Genomic DNA, 26,377 nt, shown 5'->3' on the forward strand with positions numbered 1-26,377 from the left:
AACTGATTGCATAATGACAATTTTTCATTCTATTTTTTTTTTTTTTGGAAAGAATGCAGCTAATGGCTCTAAGTACTCACCCTTTGGATCAGAATTCTCAAAGAGGGGTATCATTGTTATCCCCCCCCCCCCCCCCAGGTCACTCTGCCATAGATGAAATTGGTGTAGGGCCTACTAGTGATAGAATAACATGTGCATAGAAATGACTTCCTGTTCTTTACATCATAAATTCCTGTTTCACACAGAAAGCAGCACATCATATCAAAACCAGAAATCATAAGGTCCAAATTCCACTACAATCAATATGTGATTTTACTCCTCCCCCCCCCCCCCCCCCCCCCCCCCCCCCGCCCCCCGACTTCCACAGAAGCAAGCTATTAAAGTATTGAAAACTGAGATAGTCCCCATCTTTTGCCATTTACCACTGTGTTAGAGACTGATCCGGGGATCGATGTGCATGACATTACTGCAGTGCCCCATGAGCCAGCTGCAATATCTATCATGCATTCACCACACACATGATGTGTGTGGGGACACCAATAGTAATGGCGGATCATGCTGCCTAAGTAGGATCAGTGTATACTAAGGGCAACATTGCAATCTCTGGGCTAAAAACCTGCCGTGAGAACAATATGAAACATCATTGTAAGTTTGTCTCTAAAATAAATACACAAAAATAATCTGATATTGCTATGGTGTGCACTGGTAATTTCTGAAACTACCCACACAATTTGAATAAACAAACAAACAAATAAACACATCAAAAACCCTGCTGCTCATAAAATCAAATAATTCACACAGAATGTAGTGTCCTCTGATATGTTTATATACAAATGAATACCATGTCAAGCTCGTAACAATCAGGTTTTCTATGTTACCAAGAAACATTCTTCAAATGAAATGTACAAATGTGCAAAGACAATTACACGCATGTATGTGTTATGTTCTAATGTATATGTAGATCATATCCATCTTGTAACAGACTGGTATATTTCATCACTATTGTTGTAACAAACAGTATTGTTGTTTTTTTCTTTAACCAACTCCAAACTTACAATCAAATATTTCTAAAATTTCATTTTCACTACAGACAGATCACATCTCCTTGAAGAGCATGTATACACCTGTGAAAAAAAAAAAAACATCTCGGTCACCGGCTAGTTACAAACAGGCAAACAAAAGAAAATGAATATGTGTATCTAATAGAGAGATGCAGCCATACAAACCTGTGCCCAGAACAACAAAAATGATAATTAATCTGCATCATATTTTCAATCTTTCTTACTTTATTATTCTTTCTTTTTATTTTTCATTCAAACTGAAAATTGATCAATTACATTCTTGCCAGTATTGCTGCTGGTAATGATTTGTGCATGAATAGTCCTACAACAGGGTGTAATCGGCAATGTGGTATACCAGATGCCGAGTCAACTCCGGAGCACAAGCTACTTAGGACGCGCCCTGGCTTGCTTTGGTCAGCCACTCGCGGGAGATGATCACTCTCTGGATTTGGGCGGTTCCCTCGTAAATCTGTGCAGGCGGGAGAAAATCAACCAAACACAGAGGTTGAAGGCATTATCTACCATTTGCAGATGAAACAAAAACCCAGCTTAAGTGCTTCAAAATAGTTTTGAAATGTAAGGGATAGAAACAACCAATGTAAAAATGTTAATCATTATAATCAATGCTAGGAATTGTTAAATATACAAAATCTGAATAATAATTATGATAAAATTGTTTCAAGACTAAACCTTCTACAGTTATGGTTTAGTGAGAAAAATAGTGATATCTCCCTATATTTTAGGCTTTATTGCAAAATTGTTATATAGTAGGATGTTTTGTGATACAACTGACCTCCACATATGCGATTGCATCAAATGTGACCGTTCACCACAAAACGAACAAAAAGTCGCACACAGTGATTTTGTGTGAGGACTGAAAATAGGTGAAATAGGTCAACCTAACCAATCTTGAGTTTTCCATATTTTCTGAAAGAGCAAGTCTTTTTCTATATCATATTAAAGTTTGGGAGCATAAAACAAACAGGAACTTGTGTTTTTAGCAATTTTCTCTGGTGGAATAGTGTGATTACCGTAGTTGCTTCTCATAGAACCCTCTTCCCATTTCTCAAAAACCCTGTCCATGCACTTCACTTTCAACTCCAACAACTTTAAAGAGAATGCTGCTACTGCACTGAAGGTTGGTATTCATCATGTACAGAATGTGCTAATGAAGCATGCTTAATTTCAACGTAATCTAATAAGCCCTTCATTGTTATTGCTCCAGTGGTCAACATCCTGTTTTTTGTTAAATTCATCCCACAGCTACAGTAGCATAGCTTGGTAAAGATTAAGCGCTTGAATACACCTTGTACTTCAGAGCCTGTTTTCTCACTTCACACTTTCCAGAGTGTGTCCTTTCTTTCTAAAATTTAGATAGGTTAAAAGAGTCCATTTAAATTGAGTTATACAGGGGAAACTCGGTATAACGAACACTGCTATAACGAGATATCGGTTATAACGAGGAAATTTTCCCGGTCCCAAATTTGCTTCCACACAAGTCTATGTAAAATGCTACTCTTATAGCGAGATCGGCTATAACGAAATAACTGCTATAACGAGATAGATTTTGTGACTTCCAAACAAAGAAAAACATAGTCAATCAAACCTGCTATAGCGAGGTAAAGCAAAATGCCTTCGGTAAAGCTTTATTTCGTCTGTGCTATCATCTTCCGAGATTGTAAAGCCTGATGCGCCAAAAACTGTCTTGTACACACATAATCATTTTCTTCAGTGCACTCCAGCTAGTTTACGTGTAAGTGTGTGTGTGTGCGCGCACACTGATACATGCAGAAAATGTGGTGGGACGGCCATATGTATACATGACATAATCATGACGTTTAGCAGGTGTGAGGCAATCTGATGCTGTGATTGGCCTTCTACGTAGGGAATTCCCCATCTTCACACACACGCAGTCATAATGTACATATTATACAGAATGTGTCACATACACACACAGTATTGTGCAGACCAAATTCAAGCTTTCCACACAACACACACCCACGATAACCACATACCAATCCACAGACGAACTTGATACAATTGCAAGCTATATAAATTTATAAATTCAAACATCTACAATTAATAAGAAATACATTCTTGATATTGGATTTCCTTGGCGAAAAACATCTTCTTACCCATAAAGGTGAATAATTCCCTCACGCACAATATCAAGTTACCAGTATTGATTTAAATATGATGGGTAGTCCCACATGTGCAAATTAATGTCTTTATGTTACGCCTTCTTTTATGCCTACTGATATAACGAGATATCGGCTATAACGAGGAAAATGACTCGGTCCCGACCATCTCGTTATATCGAGTTTCCACTGTACATCATTTTAAAGCTTAGAGCCTGCCCTTCCAGAATCTACTCTTAACTAAAAATCCATATCTGGCGACTTTTTGTTTGTTTTGTGGTTCAGGGTCACAAATGTGATAACTTGAACATTTTCAAATCACTACTCCCAGTGGTAAACAATACCTTTAGCACCTTAGGGACCAACCAGCATGAAATCCTACTGACTTTGCATTTAATGTCTACAGGTGGCAGGTTGTTGCCAAGCATTTTGATTCACATTCAGGTGAAAAAAAAAATACAGTTGTTACAAATTTATTACAATGCCATGTAGCCTGAATCCACATACTTCACTTGGACAATATCACAAAGTGGCATCTTTTATCACGTTGCGTAGCATGAATTTATGTGCCTTGCTTGGATGAAATTCCATTCAATATGTCACATCATTCATCACTCTAGAAACACTGACATTTACAAGTTGTTTTGCCCTAGCAACCTTCAAACTCAAGCACACAGCCAAAGCAGGGAATTACCCTCAGAACATTTAACAATCACACACAGGGTTTGAATTCAAACATATTTTTAATGACTTTCATCTATGACCTCTGAGTTTATGATCCAAAATGTGAACACTCTGTGTACAAAATCATATGCCAATTTTTTGGTGAGACAGCCAACAAGATTTTTATTTTTTTTTTCTGCAGTCAGAGAAATGGGCGAATGGATGGATAGACATTTATTTACAAAAGATCTATTCTTCTCCATAATTCTTAGATTTGGGATCATAAAATGAATGTGAAATTGTGGGTATTTTTGCCATTTTTCTAGAAATTGTTTTTCTCATGCAGCGTCATTGGGCATATCTTGGAGGTCCCTTTCAATTTCTTAAAAACCCTTTACACACACTTCACTTTCAACTCTCATAACTTTAGAAAGGATGATGCTACTGCATTTTAAGTTGGGATCAGCCATGAACAGAATGTGCTCAATGAGCTTAATCTGATAATCCCTTCATTATGGTTGCTACAGAATGTGCTTAATGAGCTTAACCTGATAATCCCTTCAGTACAGTTGCTACAGAGTCTTACATCCTGCTTTCTGTCCCATTCATTGCATAGAGCACTGTTGGGTAAGATTAAGCATTTGAATACACCCTAAACTTCTAAGCCTCCTATCTCAGCAAACACTTTTCCAGAGGGTAAAATATTGTTTCCATTATTTTGATGGGTTAGGAAAGTCCACTTCTATTGAGTTCTTTGTTATTTAAAAGCATTATGTATACTCTGTCAGAATCTGCCCTTAACTAAAAATAATTGCCAGGCAACCTTTTTTTTGTGTGTGGTTTTGTGTTGCAAGGTCACCTACGAAAATGGAAAAATAGGTGAATGAGAACTCACCTGGAAGATCTTGGCATCCCTCATCAACTTCTCAACTGGATACTCGCTGTTGAATCCATTTCCGCCAAATATCTGCACCGCGTCAGCAGCGTTCTTGTTGGCGATGTCGGCGGCGTAGCACTTGGCCAGCGAGGCGTAGTAGGTGTTCCTCCGTCCCTGGTCGATCTCCCAAGCGGAGCGCTGGGTCAGGAGCCGTGCGGCCTCCACACCGATAGCCATGTCTGCCAGCATGAAAGCCACTGCCTGGTGCTGTTTACATGAGACGGGAGAAAAGAACAAGTTTGGATGTCAAGTACGCAGGACAGGGAGTTGCTGTAAAAGCCGAACTTTTTGCAGTGTGGACATTTTTGTGAATTTTGGTGGAACATATATAAAACTTGCACAAAAATTAACATGAGTTTTTGAACCTTGAACCTTGATGAGATAATCCCTGAAGCAAACCTTGATGAGATAATCCCTGAAGCAGCTCTTTCCAAACTAAACTGGGATGGGATGTGCAGTGACAGTAGGTGATGGTGCAGTCATAGCATATTTACAATAGAAATAGTGATGTGCACACTGAAAATTCTGTAAGCTGAATATATGATACTTTTAATAACTGTTTACTTGCTACTTCAGCGCACTCACATATTGCACAACGGTACCAAGCCCCCAATTCAAAAGCTCTAGGAAATTGATATCTTTAAATGAAATGCTATGTGTAATACTATCTAATATCTTTGATCTCAAAGTAGGTATACTGCAGGTGTATAGCATTATGTAATTTGTAGTTTTCTTCAAATTAGCTGGTCCTGTAGAGTGAGCAACTTTGCAGTCGTAACACCGACCAGTCACCTTTTACGGTAGTATGTACTCCCAAAGCCCTTTGAACGTAATGGCAGCAGTGAGCTGCTTGCAGTGCTTACTCAATTGTCATGACCATCCACAAAATTAAGGACACGCAAAATTGATTTAAACCAGCTGAGCAAGAGTAATTAAAGCATCTGCTTTTACAGAAGGGATATGCAAACCTATTCTTGCAGCAGTACACTATAACGCAGAGGATGTAAAAAGCCAACACTGTATGTGGACACGTATGTATGTTCATCATGTGGTAAAGAATACATTAAATACAGACAGACACTGTTTCTCCACTAATGACTGCTGTTGTCTAGTTATCTATCAAACAAAAATGCTGTAGATTGCTTTCATTCTCCGGTCTTCGGGGGGGGGGGGGGGGGGGGGGGTCCAGGGAAGGGCCTGTCTTCATCCAACTCACCTGAGCGATGTGTCTACCAAAGGTCTTCCTCTCCATGGAGTACTTGGTGGCCTCATCCAAGGCCCTTCTGGCCAGACCTACTGCACCTGCTGCAACCTGGGTGTGAGGATTAAACACACATCGAAAAAAAATGGGTGCTTTGATATGGTCCAAATTCTGTCAGCTCGGGCCATATTTCCGCTGTTTGTTAAAGCAACTGGCATGGATAAACACACATTTCCTGGAATTTGGATGACTCACAAAATTTGGGCAAAATGTACCTAGGGAAAGGCATGTGTTACATGATGTGGAGGGAGTAAATTGAAAAAAAAAAAGGAAAAAAAAAAAACCTGGCCAATGCCCTCCCCTTTGAAATGTGGGAACTAGTATACAAAGAATAAGATAGGCTCATGAGTATTAGCTAAGACATTCGATCCCTGTAGTTTTCTTCCAGGTAAAATCAACACAAGTCAGAGATAGGGTACGAGCAAAGCGATCAAATAGACGATTTACTACCATTTCATTATCTTGGCAGGCCCCAGTCCTCTGGTAGACCATGCCTATAAGGCACATATATACATGTTCTTTATTCAATGCTCAAGCACTTTGCCTACCAAGTTCAGTTTCCTCAAAACCAGATTCTCACCACTTTTTAAATGGTCTAAAATTTTTAGATTTGAAAGCCAACTATATTGTCATTCATTGCTGAAGATTTGATTTGTTTTAGATTAAAGTCAATTCAATCATAGACTGCTTTTATTCCGGAGTTTTCCAAAAATCACATACACACTAGATTCCAAGTTTTTAGAAGTTTTTGCAAATCAGGAGCTTCAATGCAAATTGGCTAGTGGCAAACTACAATCATAACTCAAGGTCAAAATATATTTCAACCTGTGACAAATCAAACTTTGTTTAATAGACAGATATAAATTCTTCTCATTCATCCAGTTGAAGTACAAGATTGATAATTATTTGAATAAAAAACTGGAAACTAACTCACTTGTTGTGATGTTTCGCCATTTATCAATTGCCTTCTTTGGGCAACGACTCTCCCATTGATGGAATGGCCCTTATTTAGTGCAGTTGGGCCGTTGAGATAAGGGTTGTTCCATCAACGGGAGTGTCAATCGCCCGAAAAAGCCAATTGACAATTGGCGAAATGTTGCAACAAGTGAGTTCATTTCCAGGTTTTTTATTCAAATAATCATCGATCTTAAACTTTGCTGAAGTTTCTCACAACAAACATCGATTGTAAGTTTTCCAAACAATTGGCTGCTTACTCAAAAAAGTTTCAGCATAAGCCAACTTGTAGGCATATTTCAGTTTAGTGTAAGTCACTACTACCACTTACTGGTGGTCTTGTCTTGTCAAAGGCTCCCATGGCAATCTTGAAACCTTGCCCCTCCCCAAGAAGGACATTCTCTTTGGGCACGACAACATCTTCAAATATGACTGCTCTGGTATCAGACGCTCTTTGGCCCATGTTCCACTCCTGAAAAACAAACAGAATACGTAGATATGTAATTGATAGAAATAAGAGATTACATTTCACATTTCTACCCTGCCCCCTTATGGCACGTAGTCTTTCAAACAAAAGTCATCATAATCTTTGTAAGGTCTTAGCTGTACATTGCAACACAATACGTCACAAGAAGCAGGAGTACATTAAAAAAAAGTGTACGAGTGGATCCTATGTGTCACATCCACACCATACTATCTTAGAACTAGTGACAACAAAGTACTTGGAGTGTATGCAAATATGCTACATTACCAAACGAGACCTAGTCTTGAATCCACAACTTTATTGCTTGCTACAAAGCATTCTGTACTGGAAGAATGCCAAAACTGGAGTTTGTTCGGGTGGCTGCAAGCTTTTGATTCAGCCCTTTCCAGAAATACTCACCTTCCTGCCCAAGGAGAGTCCAGGCGAGTCTCTGTCCACGATGAAGCCAGTGAAAGCGCTGTTGGTCGGAGCTTTGGGGTCTGGATTCGTGCGGGCAAGGACAAAGTACCATCGGGCGTGGCCACCGTTGGTGATCCACATCTTGCTCCCGTTGAGAATATACTCGTCGCCTTTGCGCACGGCTTTGGTCTGGACCCCCGCCACGTCTGAGCCAGCGCCCGGTTCTGTGACACAATAAGCCTGGGAAGTGATTAGAGAAAACTCAGAACTAAATGAATATGCAGGACGCTGATGGCATGCCACGAATCATACTGTGAGATCCTCAGAACTCCAACAACAAGGCAAAATACATAGGGACTAGCAATTTGCAGCCACACATCCACACTTTAATACATCACATCTACTACATATGTAGTTCATCCAGACATGAATATTCATTTTTCTTTCATCATTCTCTGTGCATTGATGACATCATGACTTCCTCAAATTTGCATAATTTGTTTGCTACTAGAATCACTTTGTTATGAAAGTACAAAATTCAAGGATTCATAACGATCATATATCAGCTTCAATTCTGATAACATCTCCACTTTTTCTTTTTGATTGATTTCATTACTATTCATAAATTCATGTGTCTTGGAATTGTTGCCATGATATCATTCTGTAAAGGAGAGTTCCTATTTTAAAACTGAATTAACACAGCATGTATGCCATGTGGATGCAAGCAAAATCTTATCTTAGGTGGGGTGTGATAGCCATGTGACCTTACAACAGGGTGGTCCACAATTTGAAATTTGAGCACGTTGCAAGCTCTGAATGTGAGAATATTGCAAAAATTGTACGTGCGCGGAGTGCCCATCACGAGAATGGAGTGCACATCACAAGCACATAAAATTGTAATGTGAAATATTTTGCAACTTCTTAATGTACTGCTTACGTCAGATGTTCGGTCTCATGTTTTGTGCACAAATTTTCTGATTCGTTTGATGTTTCTCAAGTTTTGCACTAATGTGTATGTCTTTCACATGTTCAAATACATTTAATTTAGAGCATGTCACCAATTCTTGAGAATGTTGCATAGCATGTTGCTGGCTTTTGAGGATGTTGCACAAGAATTTGAGCATGTTGCAGCGATATGCTCAAACCCCTTGTGGACCACCCTGCTAATTGTCAAATACTGTATACACTGTTACTTTCCCGTACAGATATTTTCGTGAATGAGGAGGTCGTGGACATTTTCGTGAGATGCTGTTTTCGCGAATTGACACAGCAGCTTTCATAAGCGAACTACTACCTTAGCATATGGTGACATTTTCATGTGTTGTTAAATTCACGGTCCAACTGTGATTCGCGGAATTCCCGAAAATAACAGCTGACACAGTATGGCCTATGCAGAATGTCGCAGCAATACTTACACAGACGATAGGTTCATTCACCAGCATTCCCAAATATTTCTGCTTCTGCTCTGGAGTGCCTGCCAGAATCACCGGAGCTGACTACAATGGAGAGGGAAAAAAAAACGAGGGGGATGGAGCAAAATAATAATCAAAACACAGGATGACATCATTCAGACAATGAAAAAGTTGTCCCCAGCGCCCACCAAGGCAAAGGCATAAAAAGGTCTGTTCACGCATATCTGTACTGGTTTCCCGTCAGACATTGAAAGAGATGTTTTGTTCCATGTCTCAAATGGTTCCTGAGACTACCGTATAGACAGCCTTTTTGAAAGATTGCCACACAGTTGTTTGGCACTAACAATTGTGAGTGACGCGAAGCAACTCTAAGTGCATCTCCGCAGAGGCCATTCTGAGATCTCCTATTAATGTAATTGTTGTTCATGTGAGTTACCTCAAGCAATGAAATTGCTGGACTCGTCCATCAACCCTTTGAACGAAATGTTCATGGATGGCCATTAGCTAGCAAAGTTCTGCTGGTTGCTAATTATTTTTCCCTGCCAACACTGGGGGCAGATTTAATAATTCAGAGGCATAAAATAGGAAAACTAAACAAAAGTTCCCAAAATGGGGCTTGCCTCAAAGAACTGGTAACTTGAATACATATGTTTCAGGTGCTGAATCACTCATTTGCTTCATTTCTCTTAAAATTATTACAGCAAGGGGGCCTTGAACTAAGGCTACCCGGTAGGCAGGAAACCAGGCAATGAGTCAACAATTCTCAAAAAAGGTTTAGGAAGAAGATAAAAACAAAATCAGCAACATCTTGGTGCCTGTAATTTGTGATTGCAATTCATCTACAACAGTTGACCCCTTTAACATTACTGAGCAAAGTGTACCTGATGAGAGATTACAAGATAATTGAATGTGTATCCAAGTTCAATGTCAAAATAAAAACAGCACGACAGGCAGCACTTCTGAACATCCAAATTCAAAACCTTTCTTCCTCCCACAACTATCAGCTATGATTGTAAGTCACTCCACAATGAAATGGAAAATTTGATTGTCTACTTATTTCTAAAGCCCCCGTTCCACTATGCCGTTCTCGCTACGATTTGACAATTTTCTCAGGTCGGGAAGGATCAGGTAAAACCTGAGCCGATCTGGACACAGTACGATGTTAGAACGCTCTAAGTACGCTGCAGTTACGACTACCAAGTGCTTGCTACGCTCTTACTACGATGATCGGGAATTAGACATTGCGATCTCTGCCGCTGCCGGTACGCTTTAGAACGATGTAGCTACGCTGTTAGTGCGATGTTGCCGATGTTATCCGGTCAATGCACGCTGTATCTACGCTCTGAACGATCTATACGATCTTATCACGCTGTTACCCCGTTCAGAGAGCTGAAAAGTGCCCGATGTGCCCCGATGTACCCCGATTCGACTGTGGGTCAGCAGTCAGTCAACTTATTAGCATGCAGAACCGAAGAAATATACTGTGGACCTCGAAGATTCATTCTTCTTTTTTTACTTTTGATTTCAAAGTTGTTGTTGCTTCGTTATTCTCACTACTCTTTCTTCATCAGCGAGCCCGTGCTTCTGTGCCTCCAGTGACCTGGTTATGACCCACCATTTCCCTCTCATCTCCCCTCCTCCCCCCCCCCCCCCTTGTCCACCTCGGACTTACTACCTTCTTCACTACTATATCTTTCTATCCTCTCATCATTTTTTTCCTTACAAGAGAGCCGCCATGTGTTTGTTAATGTGCGTCCGTATGTGTACATGTATGTGTGTATTACTCTGTCTTTTTTTTTTTTGCTACCGCTTAGGGAAATTTGTTGTTGCTGTTTTTTGCAATTACATATTTTTCTCTAAGAGGGGACTGCATTCTAATACTACAAGCTCTGTTTTTTAGCAGTCCCCTCCATTTCCAGCAATATTTTGTATACATTTACCACAGTGACGTAACTGTTATATGTATCTCTGTTGATAATTTGCCTGTATCTCTTTTACAATAATATTCTGTTCATCGCATTGTGGTACTGATTTCATGACGTCTGTGTATATGAGCGTTTCTTTGTATTTTTTATTATTTGTTTGTTGGAAGTGAAATAAATCAACTTGAACTTGAACTTGAAGAGCCTCCTCAACTCACGGTTCTTTTGCAGCAATGCATTGTATAAGCAAAGACGTGCTGATTTTTCAAAGGATTTTTCTTGATGTCCTTGCTTTTATAGTCCGTCTTCCTCCAGTTGTAGATGATTTCATATTCTTCAAAATTATGCTATGTCCTCTTCCTCCTCTTTCAGCATCACGTGCAGTCTCTCTTTCTTCGCCTTTTGGGTAGCTGCTTCGCTGCTTTCTTCCCTTCTTTTTCTTCATCTCTTCTTCTTCTTCGAAAATTACAGCTAAAATTACTTCCCGTTCTTGTGCCGATATTACTACGCTCAGAAAGACCTTGTTACGCTCATCCCGCTGCGTTTACGCCGTTATTAAGCTCTCCCCGCTGCGTTTACGCTGTCACTACGCTCTCCCCGCTTGCCGTACGATTGAAAATATGTCAATTTTGATCGGGGAGATCGGGAAGAAATTTTGAACGGGTTCAAAATTTCTTCCCGATCTGAAAAACTGCCCGCTCCAACCCCGACCTCCACACGCTGCTGCTACGATGCTTCCGATCCCCGTACGCTTTTGCCGCTCTCTCCCGATCTGCTAGATCGGGACAGATCGGGGTCCAAATCGTGATAGTGGAACGGGGGCTTAACCTTCTAAGCAAGCTCTATCCCCACTCAACAGTCCTAGATTAGGTTACAAATGAAAAATGGCGATTTAGACAAAGGTCAGCGACCCTTGACCCTGATGGATTTTGCCCAAAACCTATAACTACATTATACACACTACACCTCTTGCAGCACACCTGGACCAGGTACCAACAAAATTCATTTCTACAATCTCATAATATACTGATAATGATGATGATGATAATAATGATAATAATAATAATACTAATGATAATAATAATAATGATAATAATAATAGTAGTAATAATGATAATAATAATAACAATAATAATAATAATAATAAATAATGATAATAAAAAAAAAAATCTTGCAACACTATGCAACATCTGGGACTGACAGATGGAAACCAAGCAACATAAAAACTCCAAAGCCTTTGGGGGCAGAGGCAGACAAAACGAAAAGTGGAGAGTGTCTCAGCATCTTGCTGAAGGCGAAAACAAAGAAGGTGAACTTACTCCAAGAGAGCAGGCTTCAATGGCTGTCTGGATACCAGTGCAGCCGTACGCCAACTCCTCAGTGATCACACATGTGTCCAGGATGCCAAGACCAAGCCCACCTGCCAATCAAAACAGGGATTCATACACACTTCCTTTTTACCAGTAATATCTTTCTTCTTTTTCATTTTTTTTATTTTCTTTTTGTACACAAGAACTCAAACTCAAAATCCAACTGCAATGTGGGTGTCACTACTTAATTAAAATTATACCTATTTGAACTTGAAAATGTGACTGATCTATAAAAGGTTAGCATTACTTGTACATTGCAAGAAACACTTTCACATGATTTGCTCAATAACAGCAAGAATACAGCAAAGAGGAAGAATACAGCTAACAGTAAGTACCACATCATTTCTTCCAGTATCTCAGATTTTTCTTTGATACATCTGATCTCCTGCATTCGTCAGAACTTACTATGATGCAGAAAAGTTGTTAATCTCTTGACAAGTGCAAGAAATAAATGACAAGTGCTCTCATAGAGAATCCAGGAAAAAAAAATCCTTAAAGGGACTGTACAGTACTGGCTGAGGTATGGTAAGTAAGTAAGATAATGAAAATCCTCTTATGAAACATGAAAGAGCATGTAATTTTAAGAAGGATTCAACGTTTATTTGATGAAAATTGGTTTTCAAATGGCTGAGATATTAAAAAAAGTGCTAATAATATAAGGCGACATGCCACAACTTTATTAGGATCTCTTTGTTTCACCTTGTTTTTGGATATCTCATCCCTTTCAAAACCGAATTTCATCAAATAAACTTTTGATACCCTCTAGAATTGCATGCTCTTTGACATCTCATAGAGTGGTTTCCGAATACCTCGCAAATTTTATCTACAATGTTGTACACCTCACCCAGAACTGTACACACCCTTTAATATGCTGCACTTGTCTCATTAATCGGTTATCCAGAGGAAAAAAAGCATGCAGGCAAAATTGACCATAACTGGCCATGTAAATTATGAAGGAGAAATGGTAAGTACCTATTTCATGAGGGATGTGTGTGTTCATCAGGCCAAGCTCCCATGCTTTTTTGATTAGATCCCATGGATACTGCAAGAAAAGATTATAAAAGAAACCCCACACAATAACCAGGTGTAGACATGCTGTGCAGATTCTATTTGCTGGAAAGTGAGCGGCAGGAAACTCCTCTGAAATTATGTGCATTATGCAGGGATGCCAACCTCTAAAACAGTATTGCAGTATTCCGAGGGCTGAATAGGCATATCTATGGTGGAAGAACATTGTATTCTTTTAATCTTTCCTGCAATAGGCATGTGTACATGTAGAACCGGTAAAAAAATTTGGGATAAACTGTATTTTCCAAGAAACCTGCAGTATTTTTGGCAATACACAGTACAAAATACTGCAATAAGTAGCAGTTGGCATCTGTGCATTAAATGTAGTCTTGTGCATGCATTGATCTGCAAAAGGATATTATGTGAGTGGGAATGGCTGTAAGAATGATAACAAAGAATCTTTATGTTACCTTCTTTGACAAGAAGCAGAACTTTCTCATTAAAACTGTATAATCTGTCCTTCTTTATGAGAATAATGTAGTCACTTCCTCTATGCCATCAAGTCCTGAGGAAAGTTTGTTGCACAAAATATCATCTATCATTAATAAATTGGTACTTTTGAAATTCACTGGACATACAAGAAATATTAGATGGAACTGGTAATAACAGCTGAATCTGGTCAAAATCAGATAGAAATATCCATATTTTTATACGTCAATTTGACAAAAAACAAACTTCAACAATCTTCTATAATGTACTGTCAATTTCAGATAAAACAGAAACTTTTATTATCTTCTGAGATAATTTACCAATTTAAGAATTATTTCAACATCTAGCAATTAAGAGACTTTTGAAAATTTGTGACTAACACACACGCAATATCAACATCAAAAGGGCTCAATAAAAGAGAGCCTCTTACTCCGCCTCATAACGGAACACTTAAATTGAATGGTAATATTATGATTTAAAGAAAAAATGGCAACAAACCATAGAAATGTGGTTTCAGGGCCTTGATGGGACAAGTACTACCCAGTATGAATCATTCAACCAATCATTTAATTGCTTACGTTGTATTACTCAAGCTACAAAATGCTGAAGTACAACTGAGCCCCGGATCCCCAGCTGAGCCCCGGATCCGCATCCCAACTTAGTCAGCTCAAATTGTGGATACAAATCTGTTTCTTCATAGTTTGAAGAATAAAAAACCCCCAGCAAATTATACAATAATAGCTGGGCACTACTGCACACTAGACTCTATTCTTGAAAGCTACGTAACTCTGTCTGAAGTGTTTGCACAAATAAAGTTGAACTGACAAATATCAACAACTCTTATCATATCTACAAGGGTGCAAATATTGACCATACCATTGACCACGTGCTATACTCATTGCCATGCACAGAGAATTATAATCAAGACAAAACAATCTTATCATTTGATGTTTGATCAAATGGCAATGGCTCGTAATAGAATTATAGCATGACAGGAAGAGACGACTTCTGTCAGAGCCCCATGCAAAGAAAGAGAAAAACTCTTATTAAAATATCAAAGTAGCTCGCAATAACAGCAACTACCATGGTCAGCAGTGAAAATCTCAATAACTAACTGACTTCATCAACCTTCAAGAAGTGTCATACAGTACTGGTAGTTGATATAGAAGTGAATTTCTCATGCAATATAGCTTAGGGCACATGTATGTATCATGCATTTTATGGCCAAAAAAAAAAAAAAAAAAAATATATATATATATATGGGCAATTCCATGGGGTTGGGACTGAAATTGTGACATACAAGTTGAAAATTCAAGTTGGGTAAATTGAAATTTCCTTTTCCCCCCTGATTTGTTACTCCCATTTTTCAACATATTCCACTAGAAATCTGTTTATTACTTCGCACACTTTCAGTCAGCATGGGTAAACAGGTATGGCAAAATACCTATGTTACACGGACTTCATTTGTTGACATCCTTCATCATTTTGTGTTCTGAAATGATAACAATGAACACATCCACGTTTTTTTCGTCCATAGCACATCAACATGTTATGTAACAGGCGCATGAGATCATTATTAGTAAGATTGTATGTTCTGATGTCAACTGCAAGCCACTTTTATTAACATGTTTTTTTCTACAAACCATCAACAATTTCAATCAAAGGTTTAACTTTTTCATCAAGAGTGATACAATGACAATATTCTTAAAAGCACCACAATTGAAGCAAGTGATTTGTATGGGTATTCAAGTGAAAACATGATTTTATTGTTATAGTCAGGGGTTTTCAGACAACAACCTCGCCCACGGTGTACTACCTATGTTACACGGACAGTATGTCTTTGTAACATAGGTACACTACGACATATCAACTGATTTCCTTTATTGTGGTGTGAGATATTAAAACCTACACATATAGACTTTATGTATGTTCCCACAAATAACACTATTGTAACAGTTCTTTGGAATTATATCTACTGCACACCTGTGGAACAATACCTATGTTACACAGACTTCAATTCTTTGTAACTCTGATATGAAAGAAGGCAGACTTAATCAGAAGAAGAAGAAGAAAGTGAAGCTTTACACAATTTGACCTAATCTACACTAACAACATCATCAACTAGTTGGCAACTAACTAAGAAAACTAATAGAGAGAAATCAGACAAGTCTTCTTGTCTTTTCCATGTTCTTTGTTTGAAATTAATTTCTGCTCTTTTGTCCAATGTCCATTTAGCCCTCCATTTTTGTTTTTCTTCTGTCCATTTTCCCTCTGTGCAGTTTTCTTCTTGTCTAGTTTGTTACTTCGCTCTTCTTGGGTGTTGCTTTGTCGGCTTCCTCTCTGTTTGTGGAGTGCTGTGGATGTGTCCTTTTCACTCTTTCATGTAGTTTAACACGTAGCGGTGGTAGAGGAGGAGCCATGGCAGATTCATCAAAAAACTGAACAAAAGGTGTAAAGAGAAATAGAATAAAAAAATTAAAAGAAAATTTTTGTCGGGGTTGACTATATATTCCTGTTGATGTATCTGTGTGTTTATGAATGAAATTAAATAATTTTAACAATTTTGCTTACATTTCTACCTCTTGGCATACCCATTAGCTAGAGTTCCATGTGTACCTCCCACCAAAATTGAAAAAAAAATGGGTTATGCTTAAAATGATGTAAATATTAATAATATAGCATGTAAAACATAGGAAAATATCATTTTCATACTCTATGCTAAAAACTTGTTTTCAGATGCAAGCTACACTGTAGGAAGGGCAGGTCGCTGCCCCCAGTGTCCTAGCTAAGGTTAGGGCTAGGGTCAGGGTTACGTTTACGGTTATGGTCCTTAATAGACTCCCAAAATAATACTAGGCCCTATTTTATATTCATCCCCCATCGAAATTGTCGCCCTCTTTTTGAATGATAGTGTAGAGCAATAATAGTCCAATTTTGATTGGGGTTCATAATTTTATTGAAGCCTTTCCTACCCACTACCCACCCAAACTGAATAGGACACTGGCATTTTAGCTTTGAGACTTCACAGTGGGTGAACATGGAATGGAAATGGTGAATCCTTGTGAAATGTTAACAACTTCATCAGAGCATCTAACAGGTCAGTGAAATCTTGGAAGGAAAACATTGACATTTTCGAAGTAAATCTGTTAAAGAGAAAGAATTTCACAGCTCCTAGTTCCCTCAATATCACCAGCAAAATAAGGCAAACTCTATTTCTCTAGTTCAGATGCAGTCTGGACATCTACGTTTTCCAACTAGTATATAGTGATTAATACTAACTCTAGCACGTCTACCTTGGTAGATACCTAATGACAAAAGGGTCCAAAAATTCACAATAATCGGGAGGTAAAACAATTTAATATTGCAGTGATGATACACTGATATACTTTTGTATGGTTTTCTAAGAGAGGAATATATGCTCCTTTTGCAGAGACCGGCATGGACGGAAAATTTGGCAATCAAAATTATGAACATGAACCTGTAACAAATATCTCAGTATGTGGGACTACAGTATCATCGTCCACAGTATTTTTGGCCAGTTCAGAGGTTTAGATGTCGTTTTTTTTCCTCTAATAGAGTTACAGAATATGACAAATGTTATTATTTTCGTAAAATAGCGTAAAAGCTTACCAATTGACATCAGAAACATTAAAACTCCTGTACCTACGTTACATGGACAACGGCAGAAAAACAGATCTTGTGCTGTCCAGGTAGGTGTATATTGGCTGTGAGTAGTTTTTCTGCCATTGGGGGAGGACTGCCAGTGACATGAATACGATTGCTGAAGTTAGTAGCTCTTCTTTTTATCGCGAGACGCGTCTTTCCTTACCTACGTTACACGAAGAGGCCGGACATCGCACTGAAGTACAGTGATATGTTCTGTATTTTCTCGTTTATTTGGAGGATTTTGATGCTAATTTTTGGATAAGAATACTCCTGAAATATAAATCTCATTATAGAAATAAAGTTTCTAATCATATTATGATTGGAAGTGTATGTAAAACCATGCTATACCTATGTTACAACAAAAATTGCCATGGACATCGTTTGTAACATAGGTATGAGGTTGCTTGAAGATGCTCTGGTGTTCTTATTTTGTTACAAATGTTTATGTGCCTTATAGTCTTTGTAGAAGTCACCTTGCCTCTCTTAATTATGATAGGCATAATGCTGAAAGGTTGTATATTCCTGTTTTACATTGCCATGAAAATGGCATATATTTATGTCACAACATAAACCACAAAAAACCATGGGACATCATTAGTGAAACAGTCATAGACAAAATACATTTGTACACAGGCTTGTTTTTTTTTTCATCAAATAATTCTTCACACATTTCTCTCCAAGAATAACTGCAAACCACGGACAATTATTTGATAAATTTTTCAGAATATGACTTTTATTCCCTACACAACATGAAAATCTAGAGAAGACCCAACCCCATGGAATGACCCATATATATATCTAAATATATCATATATCTTTAAAATCTCTGCCACATAGACATGTTGAACATGTCCACACAGTTCACACATCCCCAAGGTCACCTACCTCGCCACTTTTGTCATGCTCAGCTGCCTTAGGAATGATTTCTTCTTTGGTAAACTTGCGAGCCACCTCTTGGTATGCTAGCTGCTCTTCTGAGAGACCTAAAATAGAAAATCATAGTGTCAACATCACCGACAATGGAAGACTCATACTATATCATCCCATCACACAATCTGTTGCATTTGGAGATAGTCAACCACTGAATATAAAGATCCCAGACACAGGGCGGACTTTCGTTCCCCAAATTAAGAGCAAAGTCCCCTGTGACAAAAACCCTTTATACACTCTTCACTGTCAACTCTAATAATCACTGAAAGAATGATGCTACTGATAGGAAAGTCGACAGCAGTCATGAATAGAATGTGCCCATGAGTGTGCCAAAAATTCAGCTTTTGAAAATCAGAAAATCCCTTCATTGTGGCTTCTACAGAGTTTAACATCCTGCTTTTTGTCCTATTCATTGCACAGAGCACAGCTTGGTGGATTAAGTACTTGAATAGACCCTAAACTTCAAAGCCTCTTTTCTCAGTAAACACTTTTCCAGTGTGTACCTGCTTTCCATTATTTAGATAAGTTAGGAAAGGCTGTATGCATTGAGTTAATAGCTGATAGAATGCATCATTTTTAGGCTTTGAGTCTGCTCTACCAGAATTTGCCCTGAAGAGAAAATCCATGCCTGCCGACTTTTTTGTCAGTTTTGTGATGCAGGATCATATATACTCCATTAATTTCTCTTTTATTTTCTACACCTTTTATAGTCGGCATTCACTCATAGCCGTGAATGGAAATTTTGTGACAAGTTCACCAGCAAAGCATCAGCATGCAAGCATCATTCAAGTTTGTTTAGCCCTTAAATGGTTTTGGTAAAAAGAAAAACTTTCTTGCAAGATGAGCCTCAATAAGGGATGCGTGAAAGAGGCAGAACATTGGTATGGTGGATGATATTTTAGGCAACTAAACAGGAGGTTCCTTTCAATTCCTACCTGTTGGATGCGTGTTTGAGCCAGATGTACTATGTAGTTGATACTCATACACCATATATTTTGCAGTAAGAGTTTTTATCTTCACAATTCCCTGAAATCAACTGACATTCACAAAATAAAGAACTCGAAAAAACATGACAAGCACACAGTGTAAGTCCAATGTATCCTCTCTGTCTGAGATGGAAAAATTGCTACCTTGGCTCCTTGAAAGGGGGCAATATAACGCTTATTTCTCATTTTGTCTAGGAGCTGTGGTACTCCACTGTAAATTCAACCTCTCATGAAAGTGTCTGTCAAGTCCCTATTTATCATACTTCCAAACACATATTTTGCTTTGGAAGTGCACTAAGTGTACAACATGTATACAAAGTACCATCTATCAGACTATCATGGTTTAAATACCAGGCTGTGTTGAATTTAAATGGCATGAACCTTTGAACCTTCCAGAAGGGCTGTGCCAATTATGAAGAGGCTACTGTAAACGTGGATATTTTCCCACGAGTAATTTTTCGCGCTTGGCCGGGTAAGAGGAGTTTCACATGTTTTTAATTCTACGGAATCAAGACATCAACTCTTAGAACATATGACACGCAAAAATATTCACACGCTTTTATTTTCTACTAGCTTCTGGTTGCACGAAATGCACAAAAATTTCAACACCCCGAAAATTTCCACTTTTACAGTAACCAAGGTACTGTACCGAAAGAAACAAATTATATCACTTTCATAAATACTACAGGTCTGACTTACTGAATGACAGGCCCGATGCTTTGGCTGCTGCTTGGGCCTCTGCCGGGCTGCTGACTGTGGATCGGCCCCTGGTTCCACACTGGACCAGCCCCTGCACCAATTAGAGATCAAAGTTGTTTAAAAGGTAATACATTTCGATAAACTCCAGCACTGCTCCTTTGAAATCAGTGTATGTCTGCGGCACATCAATCAAGTATCAAATGAACTACAAAACTTTACATGTCATTAGATAACATCATACCATATGTGCCAACTCATAGCAGCCACAATTGACCATGGTCATATACCCAAGACATTCTTATCATTGCATTGACATTCATATTTTCCACATTTACTGTACAAAGACCAACCTACACAGTATTTGTGCAATATACACGTGTATTATTAGTAGATATTTTAGCGAAAATACTTCTATTCTTTCATTTTTTTGAAGGAAAAGAAATATCTTTGGCTCACTTAGCGCGACCAGACGCTGTGCGAATACAGCGACTGGGCTGTGTATAGTTATGGCTCACTATGTACTCATGCACAAATTATGAAAACATGTAAAGCCTACATGTACATTAAGATCTTATTCTTATCTTTCTTTTTTTTTATACAGGGAATGGAAGAACAAGTGAAAACGTGAAAAAAAAATGTCATTCCACATGTTCAAACATTTAAGTATAGCACTAGTTCAGCAAGCCATAAATTGATGCTATGTGTTACTACAAGAAGCAGCCAACATCAACGCTTTATGAGAACCGGCTCTACCTTGGATGCCTACAAATACAGTTTTTTTCCCAAGGACAATCAGAGACTGGGATAGGCTTCCTCAACACATTGAACTGCCCTCTGTTGAGCAGTTCAAGAGAGCCATAGAAGCCAACTAATAAGCATGGCAGAGATTTGTTTTTACTTGCACAATGAGCACCTGTATACAGGGGCGGCGCAGCCGTGGGGGCCGTGGGGGCTCGGGCCCCCACACTTTTTGTGCACCATACAAAGGAATACATAAGGTGTCAACACTTTGGGCCCCCACCCTTTTTTCAACCTGGAAGTACGTAAGAGGCACTACAATGGGAGGGGAGAGAATGAGCTGAGGACCTTTTTTTACCCACGCCGATGAAAATCGGCAGGGGGTTATGTAAAGGGTTCCGTATGTTTGTTTGTTTGTTTGTTTGTTTGTTTGTTTGTTTGTTTGTTTGTTTGTTTGTTTGTTTGTGTACAAGATAACAAGAGAACGGGTAAACGGATTTGCACGAAATGTTATGGGGATGTTTGGATAATGGCAGGAAAGAATCAATTAGATTTTGGTGATAATCGGTTGACCCTTGCAAATTCTGTGTGACCTTGAAGTTTTGACCCCATGGTATAGTGACCACTCCGAAAATTTCCCGTTTCTCACTTTGCGATTTTCCACTACCATACGAAAACATAAACTCCCAAACGATCCGACTTCGCTGCTCAAATGTTCGTAAGAATTCCGAAATTTACGTTTAGGCCTATTTGAGGGACTATGTCCTTCTAGATTTATGAAAGTTCGTTCTCCGTCATCACAAACTGGCCCGTATTTTGATGATTTTTCAAATTAACATTGATTGTTTTTTTCGTTGGAGGAGCATTTGCTCGGTCGCAGTCACACTGCACGATATGCGTGCTCAATGTCAATGCGTGTGCAAGGCCGCTGAAAATGCATCGCGCTCTACACTGTTGGTGCAAAATTGCATCGGGGACGTTGCAGCGCTCGTTGGTGGCCGAATACTGGTGCAGTAGACATTTGCATTCAACCCTTGCATTGAATAATTCCCGTAGACACTAATCATAGGGGTAATTGCCTAGGGGGTACGTAAATTTTGTTTTTCTTTTGCGCTTTTGTTGATACCATCAAAGATCGTACACTCATACGACCTTTGATATCATCACACTCTCGGCTTGCTATAATCAAAATATCCCGCAAGAAAACGGCGTATTTCTCGATTTTTAGCGCTTTTTCCGCGACCCGTCGCGTAGACAATACTCTTAAAACTGGACTTAATTCGCGCGCGCTTGGAAAAGTTCCGATTCTGCACTTTTGACTGTGGAATTTGGGATTTTCGATGGATTTTTGGAGGAGACTTAAGGACTTTCCTGTACGTGAATGAGTGTTAATACCATATGTGTATGTGATTTGCGTGTGATGTGACTGTAGAACCAAAGATCGTACACTTCAGTGTACGATCTTTGGTAGAACTCACTGGCTGGTGATAAAGCACACTGGCAATTAAGTGGCCGAATTCTGGTAGATGACCGAATGCACATTATGTTTACCCCGACTTTGTACTTAGGCGTGGGTCTGCCGCCTTTGACGGCCCCTCTCTAGTTTTGTTTGTTTTTGCTTGTCAGCTGAAGAAACCCGGAAGTGGACGGGTAGAGATGAGCCGAGGACCTTGTTTTTTTTTTTTGTTTTTTTTTTTAATTGTTAATGTTAGCTCATGAAACCCGGAAGTAAGCCCCCACACTTTTGAAAACAGTGCGCCGGCCCTGGTATACATTTGAAAGAGCACAAAGCACAAATGGCATCCACTGTCTGAAGCACCACACCACAAACCCTCGTCTAGTTGCTGAACAGGCTTTGATGAGAAGCACTGTATAGGTAGAAGTAGAAGAACCATACTAGTATACAGACAATTACAGTGTTGTTTGGATACATAAGGCTACAGCAATAATGAATTACAATAGCGTTAGACTATAGACACTAATTCAGTATAAATATTACTGGAGTAGTTCTAGATATGCCATCGTAGACTAGAATCTAGAAATTAAGAATCAGTACAGTAGTGAATCCAGAGGGACGCGCCCTCTTTATTTGTGAAAACAAAAGAAATAAAAAGAAAACAAAATGAGATGAAACCCGGACCGGAAGTAGCACCAGAATCTACCCAGAAATATTGTTTGGGCCCCCTTTACGGAATTCCTGGATCTGCCGCTGGATACTGCACATGCCACCAATCACCATGCCAGCCGGCCAGGAAGTGCACTTTCTGACATCAAAAACTGATATTAACAGAAACAAAAGAGAACGAGATTCGACAGTAGGACCTAACTAGAGCTAGTCTTTAAAACACTTTGTCTTTGACTTTGACTTGTCCTTCATGTGTAGATAGCTACGTCTGCTATTAGCGTTAGTGGAATAGTGCTATTTCACATTCATTCTCTAGTCAAAATCAAGGATTCTCGTGAAGCGACACATCGATAATGTACTTTTCAAATGAGAGATTCTGTCAGTATGGACGAAGTGCGGGGATTTGTGGGGTAACTTGACTTGTATCTATAGCCCTGAAAACGAAGTAGATTCTGCTGTCTTGTTACGCAACGCAACTTTGCGACTGTACTGATTACCGTCGAACGAACGCAAACGCAGGGCTCAGCTCCCCTGGCTGGGCTGGCCCAGCATGTCAACAAGGGAAGATGGGCTACGCCTGTGCATCATCAGTGTGTGTGAAACCCGCTGCGCGCTGCAGAGACAGCCAACGACTTTCGAAGCCGGGAAGGAAAGTGCTCAAATATTCCCAAATAACCGCAAATCCGGTAACTAGAGAAATATGTGAAATTTTGCAATTACTCACCCTCATTTGTCTGGAAAGAAGTCGTGACCACATGTTTTAACGTTTATTCAGTGCTAGGATGTATTTATCTTATCAAACACTCCGGTCGCCGTTGCAGCAAGCAATAACAACATTGGTTTTGCCAGTGCTATCCTAGATCCTTCGATCAATGATCGACCATGTACCAGCACATAGGACACACGATGCACGCGTATTCCCGTTTTGTAACAATACGCGGTGGACGTCACAGCGCAATAGTGGTGATAAGTTGCATCTTACTGCACACAAGATCTTGTCGATTTGCGCTATATAATCATAGACAGTGCGCTCTGAGTGATGTACAAAAAAAAAAAAAAAAAAGTTTAGTGCAGGGCCTACGTTAATACGAAAACAATCAATCCGTGTATCTATCTATCTATCTATCTTTCTATCTACTAGTATCTATCTATCTTTATATTACAAAATAATTATGTGTGGCTGTATATAAAAAAAACACGTAATTTTTTCCTATTCATATAGTGACGGCATATTATGTTCAATGAAACGCGGTAAGTCGGTCACTCACGGTCATGGTGAGGTGTCATTCTGAACTTTAACGATCGCCTCCAATTATACTTCGAAAAAATTGAAGCGGTTTTTTCCTTTATTATCTTAGTATTTTCTTTTGGTGTTTTATATGTTTGTTTGTTTGTTTTCTGATTCTCTCTTTTCTGTCACCCATCCCCTACTTCTCACCATCTCTTATTATCTCCGTCGATCTTTCCCTCTCCCTCTCTCGGATCGCCCTCCTGTACACTCCCACTCTCCACCTCTCTCCGTTAAATTGCGTGAACGCGCGTAGGGTATATTACCCAGTATAATATAGCATAATTATTGTAAGATTATAGGGGTATACCCGCATAGATTACCAATGCAACAATATTCATCGTATAATTGCCACAATGTGAACTTGTCACACATGTACCAGCATCCACGAGTTTCGATGTTTCCGCCGACTCACGGTGCGTGCGGCTCCTTAAAGGACAAGTTCACCTTCATCAACATAAGGATTGAGAGAATGTACCAATATTAGTAGAACACATCAGTGAAAGTTTGAGGAAAATCAGACAATCCGTTCAAAAGTTATGAATTTTTGAAGTTTTTGTGCAGTAACCGCTGGATGAGAAGACTACTGCAGTGTATGAATAACTTAGATGTCACATGCGTACAACAATATAAGGAAAATATAAAGAGAATTTCACAAAATTCCATCTTTTGAAAAAAATACACATTCCCCTGACTCGTTACCGACAAATGTTATGGGTAATATTATTCCCCCTGCCTTTAGAAAGAGGCAAGTCAAGAGCTCCTTCATTATGCGAGAAAAGTGAAAATATGTTGAATTTTCTTTTACATTTTCTTTATACTGTTGTACGCATATGACTCACAAGCTGTAGTAGTCTCCTCATCCAGCGGTTCCAACACAAAAATTTAAAAAAATTCATAACTTTTGCATCGATTGTCCAATTTTCGTCAAACTTTCAATGATGTGTTCTACTATTATTGTTGCATTCTCTCAATCCTTATGTTCATGAAGGTGAACTTGTCCTTTAATTACTCTGCAGGGTGCCTGTTTCATAAATATTGATGACAAAATTAATCTTATGATTGATACGATTCAGAAAAGTTACGCTCGATCTCAATGATAGGCCTACTTATGTGCTTTGAATTAATCAAGCGTAAATACCTCTAAGATACAGTACGATCAGGATTGCTCTTACGCTCGATTCGCAGAGTTATGCGCCAAAAATCAAGGGTATAGGCCTATAAGATCAATCGTATTACTATTAAACAGGTCCCTTGGTATAGACCTTATGCGATGAAATCCTAGCAGTCTAATTACGGGTTGAGAGCTGAGTGCGAGCAGTTTTTCAACTTTCACTGATCGAAATTTTATGAATTTAGGGGGAGAGTTTTTTTTTTCAATTCAAGTCACTATTGGATCATAAGCATGATCACAACACTCTATAAATCACGTAGAGATTCATTGCAAAATGAACTAAGCGCCATTTACAAACAATATTTATAAAGTAAGCAAGTCCATCATCAGATAGAGTGAACTTTTTTCAGTGATCCCTCATATTGTACATAACAAGGATTGATTTAATTTGATTTGATTTGATTTATTCCCGTATTCAATCAAATACAAATTGAATACAAAATTATATGTCAAAAGCACAAAGACACAGAAAAACAAGTGCAGTGAAATAAAACAATAACAGTACACAAATAGATAAAGCAATTGCATTGAGCAGTAGAAAACATAAAATGAAATACACAGTATTTTTCAGTAAATAACAGAGGGAATTATTGAATGCATGGGAGACCGCATTTATGGGGCCTCATAAAAAGACTATTCAGGGCACAACTCTCGGAGGGAATTAAAGGGTGTG

At 38.9% G+C, this 26,377-nt stretch overlaps 1 protein-coding gene across 1 annotated transcript; it reads right to left on the minus strand.

Annotated features, from left to right (window-relative positions):
- Positions 1-409: 409 nt before the first annotated feature.
- On the minus strand, positions 410-24,077 carry LOC139726730 (medium-chain specific acyl-CoA dehydrogenase, mitochondrial-like). Its single transcript, XM_071637724.1, has 11 exons — positions 23,967-24,077; positions 20,380-20,470; positions 18,650-18,747; positions 13,574-13,643; positions 12,551-12,651; positions 9,313-9,393; positions 7,898-8,137; positions 7,346-7,486; positions 6,016-6,111; positions 4,758-5,006; positions 410-1,530 (listed from the first exon to the last, which is right to left on the minus strand). The coding sequence occupies exons 1-11, from the start codon at positions 23,997-23,999 to the stop codon at positions 1,450-1,452; spliced, it is 1,281 nt and encodes a 426-aa protein (XP_071493825.1). The 5' UTR covers positions 24,000-24,077; the 3' UTR covers positions 410-1,449.
- Between the last annotated feature and the right edge of the window lie 2,300 nt (positions 24,078-26,377).

Source organism: Diadema antillarum, unplaced genomic scaffold (genome assembly GCF_040938485.1).
Source record: "Diadema antillarum isolate AM-2024a unplaced genomic scaffold, OU_Dant_1.0 seq00000097_RagTag, whole genome shotgun sequence".
NCBI lineage: Eukaryota > Metazoa > Echinodermata > Echinoidea > Diadematoida > Diadematidae > Diadema > Diadema antillarum.

Bases quoted from the DNA above. Each gene is read 5' to 3' on its own strand.
- LOC139726730 (XM_071637724.1), bottom strand. From the start codon at position 23,999: ATGTGGTCACGACTTCTTTCCAGACAAATGAGG. The intron at 7,487-7,897 runs GTGAGTATTTCT...TTTGTTTTTCAG, and splicing joins GACTCTCCTTGGGCAGGAAG to GAGTGGAACATGGGCCAAAG. The intron at 5,007-6,015 runs GTGAGTTGGATG...TCATGTAAACAG, and splicing joins TTGGTAGACACATCGCTCAG to CACCAGGCAGTGGCTTTCAT.